At 32.5% G+C, this 20,000-nt stretch overlaps 1 protein-coding gene across 1 annotated transcript in view; it reads left to right on the forward strand.

The window, feature by feature from the left end:
• Nucleotides 1-20,000, forward strand: part of LOC135207505 (putative neural-cadherin 2) — a 375,807-nt gene that overhangs the window by 230,144 nt on the left and 125,663 nt on the right. Inside the window, 1 exon segment of the mRNA XM_064239328.1 lies at nucleotides 16,815-16,979. Within this exon segment, the coding sequence (XP_064095398.1) occupies nucleotides 16,815-16,979 (165 nt within the window).

Below are 20,000 nucleotides of genomic sequence, written 5' to 3' on the forward strand. Positions count from 1 at the left end.
TAATTTTAAATATTTTTTAAAGAATGTTCATTACGTCCAAAAGGCAATGTCTGCAGAAAGGGTGAGAGAAAGTGTGAATGAGATTGAGCTCAAATATGTTGTAATACGGAATTTGTTTTTTTCAGAAGATAAACCCTATTCATATGGGAGAACCACACCTCAGGGGCCATTGACTTGCATATGAAGAATATTATTGGTGTTCATCAGAAACAAGCAACAAAAGGCAATGGAAATGACATAAAAAAGAATATTTATTAGAAAAACATATTGATAAATTAATGTTGCTCCTAATGAGGTTGATTTTTTTCAGGAAATAGCTAATTTCCTAAAATGGGTTAATATGAATCTCTCTCTCTCTCTCTCTCTTCTCTCTTCTCTCTCTCTCTCTCTCTCTCTCCGGTACTCATCTCAGAAACCTTGATATCCATTTTAAGCTAGCATTCATACGGGAAGATAGGCGTCTATGGAATTCGGGATATCTCAAGATTATCATTTCTACATTCAAACAAAAGCGTTTTGTGTGTTCATTCAAATAGAAAGTTAGATTTCTATTGAAGTCAAAGGCTCTGTTCGCAGATGCTATCTTGTTATTAAGTCTTTGGTTCAGTCTACAGTTCTTTTTTTTCTGGCAAGGGCAAGCTTCTCAGGTATAAGGAAATCTCTTTCGGGAGCCTTTCCATTTTCTCGTCCTTTATCTCAGTCCTGATGAGGCCGCCGAAGGAGGTTGGGAAACGGACCTTAGACTTTAAAATAATAATAATAATAATAATAATAATAATAATAATAATAATAATAAGATAATAATAATAATAATAATAATAATAATAATAATAATAATCATAATAATAATAATCATGAATATTTTTTCCTTATTCCCGAGAATCTTGCCAGAAGGGAAAAAGAAGAAGTATAAATCTTGCCAGAAGTTAAAAAGAAGTATAGACTGATTCAGAGTTTTGATAAAAAGTTAGTATTTGCAAACAATGCTACTGACTTTAATAGAAATTGAGCAAGAGAAAAATGTGCCCAAATAGCAAAGTTAAGGTACATTTTAACTGCATCTCTCATCCAACATAATAGTTAAAGAGGACTTTCATCAAAGTAGAAATTCATACACATGAAATACGCGGGGGTTGGGGGGTGGGTGGACCGCGGGTGTGATGACATACATAATTTGTTTTCGGGCGGAATTATTGATTGGGCCGAAAAACTTCTCATCGAAAATATTTCCAATTTCACGGGGAAAGTCATTACAGGCTGGACGCGAACGATAAAAAAAATTAATTATCGTCTAGTAATGAGCCAACTTATCCCACAATTTTGAGGAATTTTTGAAACGCTCCTGGAAAAATGGAGAACAACATTATGAGCCTTTCTAATTGGAATTTTGGGTCGTTTTCGCCCGACAATTAAAAAAAAAAAAAAAAAAGTGGGAACTTGTATCGACGATGACTGTAAATAATGAATTTTATTTTGGCTTTTAATATATCGTTCATCTCCGAGTGTCATGAACTAAAATATCTGCGATGTTAACCCAGAATAATATTGCAAAAGGAATTTATAGATTTTCTAACTAATTACCCTAGAATAATATTGCAGATTTTAAACTAAATGACTCAACTGATAGGTAATCAACATCATCGAACATTTTAATAAATGAAACTATAGAAAGATTGATTATTTAACTTATGTCAAGTCGAGGTATTATTTCCTAAAACTATGACAATTTAGGATGATTATTCTTAAATCACGTTTACCAATGCATATAGTTTTTGCGTTAATTTTCTGCAATGTAAAAGGTAGTCGTAATGCAAGATAATTTACCATTGAAAAAGTAATGTTTCTATCGATCTTTGATAAAAAAAAAATACTACACTTATTTATCCCGTAGTTAGCAAAGGAAGACACAGTACCCATGGTCTCTTTTAGATTACAATTATCATGTAAATATGGCATTTTTCACTCATTTCGAAATATGTCTGATACCTGCTGTATTTTTATTATTTATAAAATCCTATTACTTCCAACTCAAACTGAATTTAATAAAAAAAAAATTAAAATGTGAATGGGTCTAAATTGCCATTTATTCTTATGACCATATTTACTGTTTTGACTATATTTCTTGAATATTTTTTTATCTACCATATATTATACTGACTATTACATATTACGAGACTGTTTTAAAGAATGATGAGATATGGGTTTGCATAAATCGGATCTAGTTAATGTAGATAACTATACGGAAATCCATGCTGATGTTGTGAATCAATAAAGGAAACGTTTGTCATTATTTCTTCAATAAGGTTTGTGTTCCCTGGCACATTTGCGGGTCTTTTAGACTTTTGAATGTTTTTTCTCTTATGTCCAGCCGTTATAGCCGCCCGTTATAGCCCTTTCGAGATGTGTAATTCGTCCCTCCAGAGCCATGACATTGGCCTGACCTCTGTAAACGATTTAATTCTTTTTATTAAGAGCTTTTGTTAATAAAAGAAAGGAAGGTCACAGATATGTACATCTGTATTCTTGAAGACCACGACGAGATAAATATAAGGTCTAAAAAAATCATGAAGGGAGAAGACCTCATCATTACAAAAATGTGAAAAGCAGTGACTATCATTAGCCTATATAACTGTGAAAGGACAACGCCATCTCAGTAGTTTCCTTTTACAGAAAGCTGAAGTGTTAATCACAGTAACGAAAATAAGAAATATATATATAAAAAAGCAGAGTCCATGGATTCATCAGGCCTTGTGTGCCCCCATGAAGAAAGTGTGGCAGAAGGGTCTGCAAAACAGGATGATAGATTGGGAGGGAAGTTAGGCGAAGAAAGAGACGAGAAATGATGGAAGAGAATTACGACAAGGCATTAAAAGGGGCAGGGGGCGGGGGATTTTGCCGGGGAGGAGGGGGCGGGAAAGGGAGGGGGAGCAGGATAACCTACGTACAGAAGACGATGATGGAGAAGAATGAGTCACGGACGGAAGAGGTCATTTCACATTTTTAAAATGAAGAGACCATTTCCTTTCACATTTTTATAATGAGAGGTAATTTCCTTTCACATTTTTATAATGAAGAGGTAATTTCCTTTCACATTTTTATAATGAAGAGGTCATTTCCTTTCACATTTTTATAATGAAGGGGATTTCCTTTCACATTTTTATAATGAAGGGGTAATTTCCTTTCACATTTTTATAATGAAGAGGTATTTCCTTCACATTTTTTGCAATGAAGAGGTCATTTCCTTTCACATTTTTATAATGAAGGGGTAATTTCCTTTCACATTTTTATAATGAAGGGGTAATTTCCTTTCACATTTTTATAATGAAGAGGTCATTTCCTTTCACATTTTTATAATGAAGGGGTAATTTCCTTTCACATTTTTATAATGAGGTCATTTCCTATCACATTTTTATAATGAAGGGGTAATTTCCTTTCACATTTTTATAATGAAGAGGTCATTTCCTTTCACATTTTTGCAATGAAGAGGTCATTACTTTTCACATTTTTATAATGAGATAATGTCATTTCACATTCGTATGATGAAGAGGTCATTTCCTTTCACATTTTTAATGAGGTCATTTTTCACATTTTTTCATTTCCCACATTCTTATAATGAAGAAGGTCATTATTTCACATTTTAAATGAGGTCTTTTTCACATTTTTTAATTAGTCATTTTTCACATTTTTATAATGAAGAGATAATGTCTTTCTCACTTCTTTGTTGAAGAGGTCATTTCTTATCACAATCATATAGTAAGAGGTCATTTCATTCAGCATTTATATAATGAATAAGGTATTTATTTTCACACTTATGTAATGAAGTGGTAATTTCTCCTCGCGCTTATACAATGAAGAGGTCATTTCTCCTCGCACTTATATAATGAAGAGGTCATTTCTCTTGGCACTTATACAATGAAGAGTTCATTTCTCTTCGCACTTGTGTACTGAAGTAGTCATTTCTCTTCGCACTTATATAATGAAGAGGTTATTTTTCTTCGTACTTATACAATGACGAGGTAATTTCTCCTTGCACTTAAATAATGAAGTGGTAATTTCCCTTCGTACTTATACAATGAAAATGTCATTTCTCTTTGCACTTATCCAATGAAGAGATCATTTCTCTTCACACTTATATAATGAAGTGATAATTTCTCTTAGCTCTTATATAATGAAGAAGTCATTTCTCTTTGCAATTATACAATGAAGAGGTCATTTCTTTTTGCACTTAAACAATGAAGTGGTAATTTATCTTCATACATGCAATAAAGTGGTCATTTCTCCTTTCACTTATATAATGAAGTGGTCATTTCTCTTCGCACTTATATAATGAAGAGGTCATTTCTTTTGGCATTTATACAATGAAAATGTCATTTATCTTTGCGTTTATACAATGAAGCGATCATTTCTCTTTGCACTTATATAACGAAGTGATAATTTCTCTTAGCACTTATTTAATGAAGTGATAATTTGCCATAGCACTCATATAATAAAGAGGCAATTTCTCTTCGCACTTATGTGATGAAGAGGTCATTTCTCTTTGCACTCATACAATGAAGAGGTAATTTTCCCCCCACTTTTATTTAACTCTTGAATTTTTATTTTGTAAGCAAATGAATTGAATCACGGTAAAAGAAACCCACTTAATTTTGGCATGGCACGAGAAGAGTCATAACCCCTTCTCTCTCTCTCTCTCTCTCTCTCTCTCTCTCTCTCTCGTCTCTCTCTCTCTCTCGTCTCTCATCACTGTAAATGTCGGCTGAAAGCGAGCGTCCAAATCTTCATCTCTTTGAGTGACCAGCCTTCAAATCGAGCTTTTAAACGAACCGACCATTTGATTGAACAGAAGATGGAAATGGTCCTATTAATGTCCTCTACATTTCGCGTGTGTTCTGCATTCGTTGGTGATGGTGCTTGGTTGCTGAGTGTGGGAATTTGTTTTTGGTGGTATTGTTTTTTTTTATGAATGTTCGTAGTTGGTTAGTATTCATTTGTATGAAAGGTTCGTATTATATTATCTTTTACAAACGTATATATATATATATATATATATATATATATATATATATATATATATATATATATATATATATATATATATATATATATATATGTATATATATATATATATATATATATATATATATATATATATATATATATATCTATCTTAGACGAGTTTTTTAGGACCAAATGATACTCGTTTAAACAAATTGAACCAAACTGCTACCAGGCAACTACCTACCCTCGACCTGTGGCTAAATCTCTCTGGGCGTTAGCTGAAATGCAGACTAGGCTAATAAACCCCCGTAGATACAAAAGTATACTTTTTATTTCCCAAATTAGCTGGCATTGAAATGGAACAAAATGAATACATTAAAAGTGAAATAAAATTGAATTAACTCTACCCCCCCCCAAAAAAAAAAAAAAAACCTAGTTAAACTGTCATTTTCCTCTCCCAAATTATGGTTTAAGAAGGTACCCCCTGTGATCCGACTGTGTCCGACTAACCACACCATTTTTAATAAGTCAAATACATCTTAGACAATCCATTTTTCTTTATGGTGACATTGAACCCATCTGAAATAAAGAGACACGATTATTACACCACTTTACCCATGAGAGTTAATCAAAAGTAATGTGTACTGCACCACACTTCTCTTTCTCCCCACATATTTTATCACTGCAAAGGTTAACTTTTTCAAAGTTCTTTGTCTTACGTTACCTTACTCGATGGGTCTTGCAATACTTTTCACCACCTCTTCAGGTGTGTTCCGCACCCTGTCCCAAGTAATCAAAGAGGGTCCTCTCTTATTCTTATTACCCATCATCAAGCCATATATTGTATACTATGAACAGACATGCAGACACGTACTGCGGGGCGCCTAGCAACCACAGGTGCCGCATGTCCAAAGCATGTGAATTCAGAGGCGTCACCGACCTCAAATTGCATTGGTCATCCTTCCTGGCTGTTTTTCATTTCAGCATTCTTCGAGGAATCCGGCGCTTGTCTCTAAGCATCCTGTCTCTAACCAGAGAGAGCTGAGATTAGCAATTCACTACCACGCCCTTTTTAAGAGAGCTATATATATATATATATATATATATATATATATATATATATATATATATATATATATATATATATATAAACATATATATATATATATATATATATATATATCTATATATATCATATATATATATATATATATATATATATATATATATATATATATATATGTATATATATATATATATATATATATATATATATATATATATATATAGTATATATATATCTATATATATATATGTATATATATATATATATATATATATCTATATATATATATATATATATATATATATATATATATATATATATATATGTGTGTGTGTGTGTGTGTGTGTGTGTGTATGCAATATAAAAACACCGTAAAGTGCTTCTAAATAATCAGTAGAAGGATCCACATAATATTCTTGCTTATCCAAACGAAATATATTTTGTGGAAATATTTACAAAGATTAAATGCCCCAAAGAAAATAAACATGATTGTAAATATTTCCATAAATATATTTTCGTCTGGATAAACAAGAATATTACTGTGGACCTTCTAATGATATATGTATGTATGTATGCAAATGTATATGTGTGTACTTAAATATATCCTATATATGTATATTCATACACACATACATACATACATTGCTTCAATAACATCTAATTGTGCACTGATGAATTCTCTGCATTTTTTTTATCAATGGATTCATCATGTTCTCCCGAGCGATTTCATCATATTCGCTCCCTATGTCGGATAAGGAACAAGAATAATTTAAAGAGAAGTTCATTACATTTTCGTTCATGTATTCATTTTGTTTCGACTCTTTTTCCGACGCGAGGGAACTTTCTATCAAGAAAAACCTGGGAATTCTTTTAAAAAAGGAATGAACATATCGAAAGTGAAAGAATAAAAGAAAATAAAGAAACAACGAAAGAAGACGATAAAGAAGTAGACGAAGATGAAATAGCAGAGGAAGAAGAAGAAAAAAAAGAAGAAGAACAACAACAGCAACAACAGCAACAAAGTCAAGTATTTTATTCCAGGGTACAACTCGACAACCCCAAAATGATTTTTAAACGAATATGTCGAAAGTGAAAGCATCAAAAGTAAGAAAGAAACAAAAAAAAAAAGAAAGAAAGCAGCAGCACAAAAGAAGAAGAAGCAAGCAAGACAAGAAGAAAAGAAGAAGAAGAAGAACACAACAACTAAAACAAGGCCATGTTTTTTCTTTTTTTTATTTTCGTGACAAAAACTCGGGTCTGTATTTCGACAACTCGGGAAACATCGACGCAGAAGAGACCTTAGCTACGGCCCACCGAATCCGCGCGGCGCTTCGCATGCGTCCAACACGGCTATCCGTCTACAAGCGTCTCCGTCTTCTGCGAGTGTGGCCCAACCAGACACACGAGTGACGGTTATAAGACGGACAATTCAAACTTCAGCGGTAGTTGCCGTTATGAAGGGAGAGCGCGAGGTTTTCCTCTGACTCGGTGCTGTCAACCAAATTAGAGGCGTTGAACAGTAGGAAATCTGACTTATGAACATAACTTTAGATGAGGAAAGAGTGGAGAATGAGCAAAACTTTCATAAGTTACGATAGCCTCGAGACAAGTTTTTTTTTTAATATTGTCGGATGCCGCCGAAAACTTTGACTTAATTCACTAGGGCATTATATCTCGAATATCAAAATTTGATACAAATTACAGAAGATAAGTATTAACGTAAGAAACTTGTAGTGTAGTAACTCTGAGGGAAGGATTACTGATTTCGAAATTAAAGTTGCACTTTATTTCATTTAATACAAAAATTAAGATACGTAGAATTGTGTGTGAACTGAACACTTTGATACAGGAACTTCTGAACAAAGATATTTACATAAATGTATCCATTAGAATAATAATAAAAAAATTTTAATTTTAACCTTTATCATAACCACAAATCATCACATTTGATTATAACTCAAAGTTGGGCAGGTGGTTCAAATGCAGGTTGTTGTAGGTCTACCATTTCAATTTCTTCCTTCATGCGGAAGACGCACGTCCCACGCGCGGCTAAAAACAAAATGTTTTGTTCCTTGTGCGTCTAGTCCGGTAACGCACCTGACGCCATGCACGCTCATGCGCCGTGTGGGGGCCACCTCGTGTTTGAACTATAAGAGTTGATCGAAACGCACAAACGCGTAGCCGTGTTAGACGCACGCGACGCGCCGCGACGGATTCGGTGGGGCTTAGCCTTATACGGCACCCCCAACCCCACGCCCCGCCGCGGAATTGCGACATGTGTTTGGGTGGGGGGAGGGGGAGCGGGTGGGGCGAGGGTTGGCAAACATCGCCCTTTGGGAAGCGGTTTCGCGTAACATAACATTGGCTGAATAGAAACCAAATTGACGCCTTCAAACGTCAATTCTTCGTTCTCAACCTTTCCTGATATTCACCTCTGCATTTTTTTAAGATCTTTCAAACTTAAGTCTTTGATGAAACCTTTGAAAAAAATAAAATAAAAGATATTCTGTGTAGGTACGAAAATCAGAATTCGTGGTGTACCTCTGTGTTTTGGTTTGGTTTGGTAATGAGAAAAATTCTTTTTTGGTATTGACGCTATAAAATAGAAAATCCTTTCCATGCCATTTTTATTCTTTTAGTATAATATCAGTCCTTATGGAAATATTTCGCCTATTACTACACTTTCTTCACAGATGTAAAGTTTAGATATATATGTGTATATATATGCACATATACACACAATATATATCTATATATATAGATATATATATATATATATATATCTATATATATATATATATTGATATATATAACTAACAGATATATTTATATATATGCAAACATATATATATATATATATATATATATATATATAGTATATATATATATATATATACATATATATTATATATATATATATATATATATATATATATATATACATATATCAAATATATATATATATATAGATACTAACATATATATTTATAAATATACAAACATACATATGAATATATATATAATACACCGAGTAATTTATGCAACAGAAAAATTCTTAAAAACAACTTCATCCTACTATTTTACAAAATTATATTGATGAAGAACCTCGTTCATGACATCATTAAAGTTCTTTCACAGTCCTGTTCGCTATGCATGCTTCTATTCATTTGTGGTTGTCGTTCATATTATTAAGAAATTATACCGTAAGATATGCAATGCATTTACAAGCACATCCCACCTGCTTATCTGCTTGCTAGTCCATTATTGCAAATAAGTTCATTTCCATACAGTTAGAGAAAGATTCTACTCTCCCTGCTTTTCAGAATACATATATGTATTTTCACTCGTCGGATGATGATTATTATTATTATTAATGCATTCTTCAGCAAATGACATTAACTCTTTCTTCGGGGAATGTTATCGAGAAGCTGAGAGAATTTCATGTATAATAATGTATGATAATTTCAGTGGATAATAAGTGTATTTCCTTCAAAGACGGTTTTGAATTACACGCTTTGAATTAGAGCTATTTTGCAAGCTTTAGACGAAGACAGTTTTAAGCTTTTCCAAGCTTTAGACGAGGTCAGTTTTAAGCTTTGAATTAAAGATGATCTCCACTCTTTAGACGAGGACAGTTTTAAGCTTTGAATTAGAGATGATCTCCAAGCTTTAGACAACGACGGTTTTAAGCTTTGAATTCGAGATGTTTTTCCAAGCTTTAGACGAGGACAGTGTTAAGCTTTGAATTAGACATGTTTTCCAAGCTTTAGACGAGGACAGTGTTAAGCTTTGAATTAAAGATGTTTTCCAAGTTTTAGATGAGGACAGTGTTAAGCTTTGAATTAGAGATGTTTTCCAAGCTTTAGACGAGGACAGTGTTAAGCTTTGAATTAGAAATGTTTTCTAAGCTTTAGAAGAGGACAGTTTTATTTTGCTGACTTTGCAGTTATGAATAAGTCCTGAATTCAGGCTTGAAAATTAGGGGATGAATAATTAAGTTTCTGATATCTGATATTGTCATAAAGGCTATGTATAATCTGTATAAGGTACAAATTGCGAGCTGAATACTCAAAATTTAATTCCAACTTTGGGTAACTTCAAAGAGGAACTTGCAAAAAGTGTTCCCTAAAGGAATTCTGAAATGTAATTCACATTTATGATTGTTTCATCTCAAGCAACTTTAGAAAACCATATGCAACCCCCCCCCCCCCCAACACACACACACGTGCGCGGTCGCGCGCACAAAATTCAGTGATTGTTGAAGAATTTTACACATTTAGCATCTGGAGTGTTATTGCATATGTTAGCTTACATACCACGCCTTAGATTTGTATACATAAAATAACAAATGTAAAAATCTTTCAGTAACGAATAATGGTATAATACATCTCATTTTAAAAGATAAGACATTATAATATATAAACAATGCTTTCGTTAATATCTTTGCCGGAAAACTCATTGATTGTGTTCTATCATTATAGAAAAAAATAGAAAAATATATCTGGCATAATTTCTAGCTTATATTTAGTATAAACATTTCAACGTTAAAATAAATACGGCATGCCAATCATAACATTCGTAATTAAAGCAGAAGCCAAACTGTAATAATTCTCCTAAACCAAGTTTTAACAAAGAGAATTAAACCATGACGTGAAGAACAGCAATACCTTTAAATTGAAGCAGTTCAGTCTTCTTTTTCTCCAACGAAATGTCAAGGATCATTGTGTCATTTTGTTTATTCGTTTAATCTTTTTGGAATTCTTTTCATATTTGAATAAAAGCTGAGAGAGATACATCACAATTTTTCTCTTGCTTTAATTTTCAATACACTTTTGGTCTGAAATTCTGGGAGAAGTTTTTTCTGTTGCATTGTGATATCTGAACAATTTTCTTTGAGAATTTTCATTGAAGCTTCATACGAACTTCGGTAAAAAAAATAATAAATAAATAATTTCCAATATGCAGAATTTATTCATGTTACTGGAATTGATCAAATGAATCACGGCCTTAACAAATACAGTTATTGAAAATGAAATAAATTGGATTTAAACCAAGAGTAAATGAAGACATCAATTAAACGTCAGCTTCAAAAGATAAGATACCAGCTCTTGATTCACATTGTATGTATATTTGCCTCACACCAATACCAGAAAAAAGAAAGGTAGAAATAACGATTTTGTCGTCATTCTCAGCGTTCCAGAAGGCGTGGCTTCATGACGCAGGTTCCTGAAACCACAACAAATTGCCTGAAGGAATAGAAATTCACTCTCGACGTGGTTCGGAAGTCACGTAAAGCCACTGGTCCCGTTGCTGAATAACCACTGGTTCCATGCAACGTAAAAGCACCATACAAACAAAACAAACCAACCTGTTGAGGATATAAGTCTCTTCTCTTAAGAGAGGCAAGAGTTTTTTTAAAGAGAGAGAGAGAGAGAGAGAGAGAGAGAGAGAGAGAGAGAGAGAGAACGAATGGGGCGTGAACTCTGACTCATTATCACCGTTATTTTTATGCTTGGTATATTATGAATGAATTCGGAATTCATGGGTCGTAGGACCAGAGCGAATTTGGACCAACGCGCGAACTTTTGGAAACTCGCTTTGCATTATAATATCTGTACGTTATTCTGTGAAGTTTTCATATATTACAAGATCATGTATGTTTTTAGATTCTGTTTTATTTTTAAAGGTAAAATTACCTGTCGGTGTTCTTAGCTAAAAGAAAAAAAAATTCAATATCTCTTCAAAAATGTTTTTTTATTATTAAATTAAGTATCTGTACATTCTCTTGCACATTTTTGTATAGTATGTACTTTATAGTTTTAAAATAATTTTTATCTATATAAAACAAATTACTTATCAGTGATCTTAGCTAAAAAAAATATATTTCAATATTCCTCCAAAACTCGCCGTGTTTTTATATTAACTGAAATATCTATACATTCTCCTGTGTGTTTTTATATCGTATTAGATTGTGGATAGTTTTAAATTCCATTTTATTTTTAAAGAAAAATTACCAAAATAAATGATCTTACCTAAATAAATTGAGTATCCATCCAAAACTCGCTCTGGGTTTTTATATAATATTATATATCTGTACATTCTTTCATGTGTTTTTTATATGTTATAAGAGATTGAATTGATTTTTATTCCATTTTATTTAGAAAGAAAAATTACGTGTCAGTATTTATATCTAAAAAAATCTCTCCAAACTCGTTGTGTTTCTTAATATTAGATGAAATATCTATACCTTCTGTATTTTCGCTTACTCGGGAAGTAAGCCTACAAACTACATTGTTGTTGTTTGGGTGGGTGGGGGGGGGGAGGTTGGGGGGGTTGGAAAGGTCCATGGAAAACATAAAAAGGTGTTTCGCTTTGATTTAAAGATACTAGAATTTCAGGATAAGATATTTATGATTCTTTTATTACAATGAAAATGTAAAAAATAAATAATGTGCATGTTGAACCGTACCGAACAATTATATCTAATAAAATAAAGCGTATTTATTGTAATTTCCGTTGTTGAAACAACGTTCTATTTGGCCGTTGATTCTAGCACGCGCCCCGAGTAAGCTGGAAGTTGGATTACGCCTTGTTATATCATGTGAGATCGTGTATGTATTTATAGCATTGTTTACCTCTCAGAAAAATGACTTATCAGTCAGTCCTTGTAGCTAAAAAAACAATAAAAATTTTTTATATGTTACAAGTGGAGTTAATAAGCGCTCGTCACTAAGAGTGATTGAACCATTTCCTAATTAATTGTCGTTATTTTTAACGCTTATAATAACACATTGTCAAGTCTATATAACAACCCCTGTTATAATTAGCATCAATTCATACTTTCTTTAAGATCCATTTCTTATTCTTTATTATTCTTTATTTACCGTCCGTCCATGATTGATTACTGAATCGTACTTCGGAAACATCTGATGGATCCTCGGAATATTATTGGTCATTATTACTGTTATTATTATGATTATTATTATTATTATTATTATTCCCTGTTTATTTCCCCTAAGTAAAGAAGATGGTTCCGGTTAAAAGCTGTTCGTTTTTATCTTTGTTGCAGAAGAAGATTTAAAACTTATCGTTACACAAAGGAACAGTGAGATATTCCCCCGTGGCGAACAATACTCTCAAATGTAATATCTAACGCCAAAGTTTAACAATATTCTAAAAAGATCCTCTCTCTCTCTCTCTCTCTCTCTCTCTCTCTCTCAACTGAATATCATTTGACATTGCCAATAGATGAAATGGAATCTGATCTGATCCCTGTATTCCCATTTAATTCAACACTTATATTACAATACCGTTTTTGAAGTCATTGATTTATATGCCCTTTTTTAATTCAGCACCTATATTAAATGCCCTTCTCGAATTCAAAACTTATACTATGCTCTTTGTGAAATTCAAGACTTGTATGCTTTAATTGAAGTCAACAGTTATGTTTATATGTTCTTTTTCTCAATTCACCTCAGTATATGACATTTTCTAGTTCAACAGTTATGTTATATACCATTTTTTAATTCAACAATTACGTTATATAAATTTTTTTAATTCAACAATTATGTTATATACCCTTTTTTAATTTCACAATTATGTTATATACCCTTTTTTTAATTCAACACATTATATGCCCTGTTTAAATTCAACACAAATATTACAAGCACTTTTTTCATTCAATACATATACGACCTTTTTAAATTCAGCGATTGCATTGTATGCCTTTTTTTTTAATTTGACACTTTTGCAATGAAATTTCCTTTTTTTTCTTTTTTTTTTTTTTTTTTTTTTGAAATTGCAACTGGTGGCATCACCAAAAACCTTGACCTTGCAAAAGCTGGAGGAGGATTATTATCAAGGCGTCGTCAAAGTTTCGTCATAAATCCGGATAACCACAGAGGCGAGATAGAGAAAGTTTTCTCGGGTGTCCGTCGTAAATGATAAACTCCTCTGATTAAAAAAAGAAAAAAAAAGTCCATCTTGATAAAAACGCATGCTTGGAAAACCACAACAATTGTTTCTTTATCACCTCTTCTGCCATATTCCTGATATTGACTAGTTTGATATAAAATTTGGGAATAACTAGGAAAGCGATGCCAGTGAATTGTCCTCTGATAAAAAAAAACTCCGAGTTCATCTTGATAAAAAGTCAGTTTGGAAAATTACAATTGTTTCTTTATCACCTCTTTTGCTATGTTCTTGATTTTCAGTTTGAAATAAAATTTGGGAATAAAATTTGGGAATAACTGGAAAAGCGATGCCAGTGAATTGGAAATACGACGATTTTCCGATACGGTTTCGAAACCCCTTCCCCCCTCAGGGGTAGGGGTACCACACCCCCTTCTCCCCCCCCCCCCCCCCCCCCGCCCCCCCCCCCATCCCTTCAAGGAAATATTATTGGTATCTTTTCCTCAAATGTAATATTTTTGGGAAACAATTTATTTTTCTGTTTTTGTATCTTCCAAAAATCTATTCATTTCGTATGTCACGTGACCCTTCTTCTGTTAAAAATATGTTATAGGTTACGTATAACATTTAGTATCATGATATCTTAGCATTGCCATTCTACAATTTCACACTCTTCGTAAACTTCAAGGTTTTTTTTTTTTTTTTTTTTTTTTTTTTTTTTTTTGTATTTTCAGCCTTATCCTATTTCCGCTTAATTTTTTTTTTTTTAACGACAATTAACCTGAACGAACTAAAACAAAACAAAAAAAAAATGTTAAACGACATAGCATTACGGGCTGCTCTGTGAGTAAGAGCCCGTGCTGACACAAGGTCAGCTTAATCAAAAACAACAAGAACGACATAGCATTGGTAAATTAAGGTGAACAAATCAAAACATACAAAAAAATGGTTAAACGACACAACATTGATAACAACATCAGCGAAACACCCCCCCCCCCCCCCCCTCCAAAAAAAAAAAAAAATAAAATAAAACGTTAAACGCCAGCATATTGATAGATAACATGAACGAACCGAAACAAATAATAATAATAAAAAAAAAACTTTAAACGACACAGCATCGATGAATTAAGATGAACGCACCAGTCAGCGGAAAAACGCCGACGTAAACTGATGAGAATGAACGTCATTATGGAGACTATTCATTCAGCTTGTTGACGAGGAATTTGAAAAAAAAATGAGACGAAACATTACGGGACCGAAAGTAATATTCTAGGAACTTTTCGCTCAGTTTGTCGATGAGGGAAAAGTTTACCTGAGGGAGTGAGTATAATAATTGCAGACAAAGACGATAATTGACGGATAATTGGTAAAATATCGCCCGAAGAGTGAAATGATTTGTTAGTGTGCCCCGTTTTTCGTAAGCCAATTGGGGTGGAGAGGAGGTAAAACACAGTTATTAGAATGCGTACGAGGAAAATGGAAATGGAAAACGTATCAAAGAATATTGGAATCGCTGCTATTAAAATGCGTGCGATGAAAATGAAAATGGAAAATTATCAAAGAATTTTGGACATGATATTAATTTATTAAAATGCGTATGAAGAAAATGAAGAGGGAAAAAAAACTTCAAAGAATATTGGAACCACTATAGAGTTATGAAAATGCGTATGCTGAAAATGGAATCGCTATTATTCAAATAAATATGAAGAAAATGGAAAAAGGAAATAAAATATCAAAGGGAAAAGTATCAAGGAATATTGGAATCGTTCTTAAGTTATTTAAATACATGTGAAGAAAGTGAAAATGGAAAACACATCAAAGAATATTGGAAACACCATTAAGTTATTCAAATGAGAATGATGAAAATTGAAAAGTATCAAGGAATAATGAAGTCGCTATTAAGTTATTAAGTATAGTGAATCAATATTATCTCTATTGAAGATGATGCTACGTTGCAATAATGATGGTGAAATAATTGGTGTGTATAGTGAAAGATATTGAGGGAATCAGATAATGAATTGTATTCTGTTAGTAAGGTTGATGAGAAAGACTGATGATGGGCCGTTGATTGGTAAATAACAAGGGATTTAACAGACTAAATGTGATTGTATTTACAAGGACTCTTGTTTGTTTTAATCAACTATTTTGGTAAAACACTTGCTTATAGCGTGCCTTAATCAACTATTTTGGTAAAACACTTGCTTATCATGTGCGTTAATCAACTATTTTGGTAAAACACTTGCTTATCTTGTGCGATAGTCAACTATTTTGGTAAAACACTTACTTATCTAGCGCGTTAATCAACTATTTTTGTAAAACACTTGCATAAGTTTCTGAGTGAAGATATTAGATTTATAATTAGACGTGATAGATGTATAATGTGATGTAATTTAATTATGCATTTTGGTGAATGTGGTATCCCATTTCAATCGTAATTATATTTCTGATTGGAACGTGTGTGTGTGTGTGTGTGTATGTGTTGATGATTCTTATAATCGAATATGAATTAATGCGTGATTATTTAAAAGAAATAAAATCTGAAACCAGTACAAATGACTTCTGGTAATAGCATTCACAAAGTTGACGACATTATGACCAATATAAGTTGTGGGTAATCATTTTACCAAGGGATTTACTTTCAAATGGACTGGTTATTACATAAGAAAATAGTAATTAAACTCTTTTATCTAATATTAATACTAAAAGGATTACGAGCTTAATGAACGGATTGAAAAATTCACAGAAACACGTTCAGATTTAAGAGCAGAAATGTGTAACCTCTAATGGATTAGATAATACATGATAATTCATCATTCTTTTTTTCTTTTTTCTCTTGCAGCATGAGTTAGTGGTTGCAGCAGAGGCTGAGGGCAGCAGTGTGCATTCGTTTGTGGCAGTCAGTGTTGCTGACGTGAACGATAATCCTCCCAGATTTCTACACAATGACGCAAAGGTCACCATATTGGAAGGGGACGACGATGACCTCCCAAAAACTATTTTCAAGGTAAGACATTTTTTTTTTTCTTTTTTTTTAATCACTTCCTTCATATTCCTGGGCACTATTTAGACCTTGTTTGAATTACCATTGTTTGCAAAGACCATTTTCTCGGTCAGATTTTTCTTCTTTTTCTTCTCCTTCTTCTTTTTCTCCTCCTCCTCCTCCTCCTCCTCCTCCTTCTTCTTCTTCTTCTTCTTCTTCTTCTTCTTCTTCTTCTTCTTCTTCTTCTTCTTTTTCAACTTTTTTTGTAATCACTTCTGAGGACTATTTAGACCTGGTTTGAAGTAGTTTTCTTCTTCTTCTTCTTCTTATTCTTCTTCATCATCATCTTTTTTCAATCACATTCTTCACATTCCTAAGAACTATTTGTAGCTGTTTTAAATTACTATTGTTTGCAAAGACTATTTTCAAGATCAGACTTTTCTTCTTCCTCTTCTTTTTTTTTTTTTTGCAATGATTTTCTTCACATTCCCAAGAACTATTTACACCTGGTTTGAGTTACCATCTTTTGCAAAGACTATTTTCATTGTCATACTTTTTTTCTGTAATCACCTTCTTCATATTCCTGGGGACTATTTAAACCTGGGTTAAATGACTATATTTTGTTCCGTATAAAGATTTAAATGCGATAATTGCTTCAGAGAAGCAATTACTTCTCTCAAAGACTAGTATTTTCAAAGTCAGGCATTTATTTCAATAGAATTTTTTTTTTTTAGAACTGTTAAGACCTGGTTTTAATTACTATTTTTTATGTTCCTTGTAACCATTTAGAGTATATATATATATATATATATATATATATATATATATATATATATATATATATATATATTATGTGTGTGTGCGCATATATAGTGTGTGTATATATATATATATATATATATATATATATATATATATATATATATATATATATATATATATATATATATATATATATTATATATATATATATATATATACAGACACACACATATAGAACATGTTTACTGTTTATTACTTCCACCATGAAAGATCCCAAATCACCCATTCAAACTTCAGGCTCATCGTAATCACCGGGCGGCAGCTTCAGCCAAAATCAGGTCAGATAGTAAAACAATTAAGTGCCCTCAAAACTTGGCACTAATACTGATCAATGGATTCTTTTTTTTTCCAGCGGAGGATCTGATCGTTAATTTGTGTCTTCCAACTTGGCTGATAAAAAAAAAAAAGGGAGTTTTTCTTTTACGTATAACAGGTTCGCTTCTTTTCGAAGTTTCAATGGGCGCCTAATAAATATTGGCTGGGTATTTATGGTTTCACTATCATATTTTTTTTTCTCTCTCTCTTTTATTCAGCTCACGTGGAATTAAGGGTAGTTTCGAACAATACAATCTCTTTTGGAGTTATTTTTTTTAGTCTATTGGTTTTGTATTGCCCCCATACTGTTTTGTATATATATATATATATATATATATATATATATATTATATATATATATATATATATATGCTAAAGGTTAGAATGGTAGATTAATTATATTTTCCAAATCTTCTTAAGAATACTTATTGTTATGCAATAAATACAAAGAAAATGTGGATACAGGCAGTGTAAAAAATGGCAGTTGCATTTGCACGACTTGACCACAAAAAAGAGAACAATATACGATACAAGGTATCAAAGGATCCTATAAATGAGGAAGAAAATGATACAGGGAACACATATCCAGCAAATTTCTCATTAACACTTTATATCACATAAATATACATCCGAACACATAAGTTTACATATAACGCAAACTGTATACATATAGGTATTAATTATGCATGCCTCAAACGATTATAATATTTTCGGAAAAAGTACAAAAAGGTATTCGTCAGTCTGGCTGGATGTATCTGATGACGTTTCACAAGGGGCGGGCTAGATTTCAGATCTCCCAGGAACGCTTAATTTTCTATCATTTTTGCGTGCGTAGATAATTTTTTCTGTGCACGATTAAGGGTTTGAAAATAATTGTAATTGTAATGTGTCATATACCAAATGAAAGGGCATTCTTTGTACTTTTACATGGTATAGAGCAAAATGTAATAAGATGAAAAATTATGTAAGAAAAATGTGGTAAATATTTACATAAAATTAAACAATTTTGGTCCGTCTTTGACCTAGAGTTCTTCGAAAATATCTGAGAACACCTATCAATTTTATTTATGCATTATATAGTAAATGTTATCAGCTTTCTAATCCATTTTTCAGTTTCTTTCTAGCATCATTCCTTAGTCAGATACGCTTCGAAACGTGAATGTATGTAGGTTGACGGATGAAGTAATTGCACATTTTTGTGTGCGTAGATCATTTTTTCTGTGCGCGCTTGTGGGATTGAAAGTAATCGTAATTGTAATGTGCCATATATTATTTGGAAGAGCATTCTTTGTACTTTAACGTAGTATACGGCAACATGCAATAAGAGAAAAAGTTTTATAAAAAAACGCCATCGCAAAAATAGTCATATGAAAATGTTATCGTAAATATAGTTTCATAAAGATATGGTCCTTTTGTAACTGATGACGTTTCACAAGGGGCGGGGAAAGGTTTTAGCACCGCCTCGTGAGCATACCCGGTATACTTTGACTCTGGACTGACCTACTTAGGTCAGTCGCTACCACCATGCCCTGTCGCTCGGGAGACCTTGCGAGGTTCGCTCCCGGTGTGAGTCATGTTTATAAATAAATAGATAAATAAATAAATAAATGAATAAATAAATAGTTAAGACACACACACCAGTGCAACCGTATTCTCATGAAGAAACAATAGAACTCAATATCCCGTTTATATTATACACAGGTTTTTTTATGACCCATTGTCAAGGCAGGTAACGAACACTCTTAACTAACAAAGTGATCCTGCCCCAGCTAACATACGGTGCCGCTTAATTACATTTCCCTCGGACGGAATATAAATGGGGATTCGTAAGTCACTTTCTATAGACTGCCTTATTAAACCGGGATTAAACACGGGATTCCGAAATGAAAATGAACAGTATTTGAGATT

Source organism: Macrobrachium nipponense, chromosome 32 (genome assembly GCF_015104395.2).
Source record: "Macrobrachium nipponense isolate FS-2020 chromosome 32, ASM1510439v2, whole genome shotgun sequence".
In the NCBI taxonomy this organism is placed as follows: Eukaryota; Metazoa; Arthropoda; class Malacostraca; order Decapoda; family Palaemonidae; genus Macrobrachium; species Macrobrachium nipponense.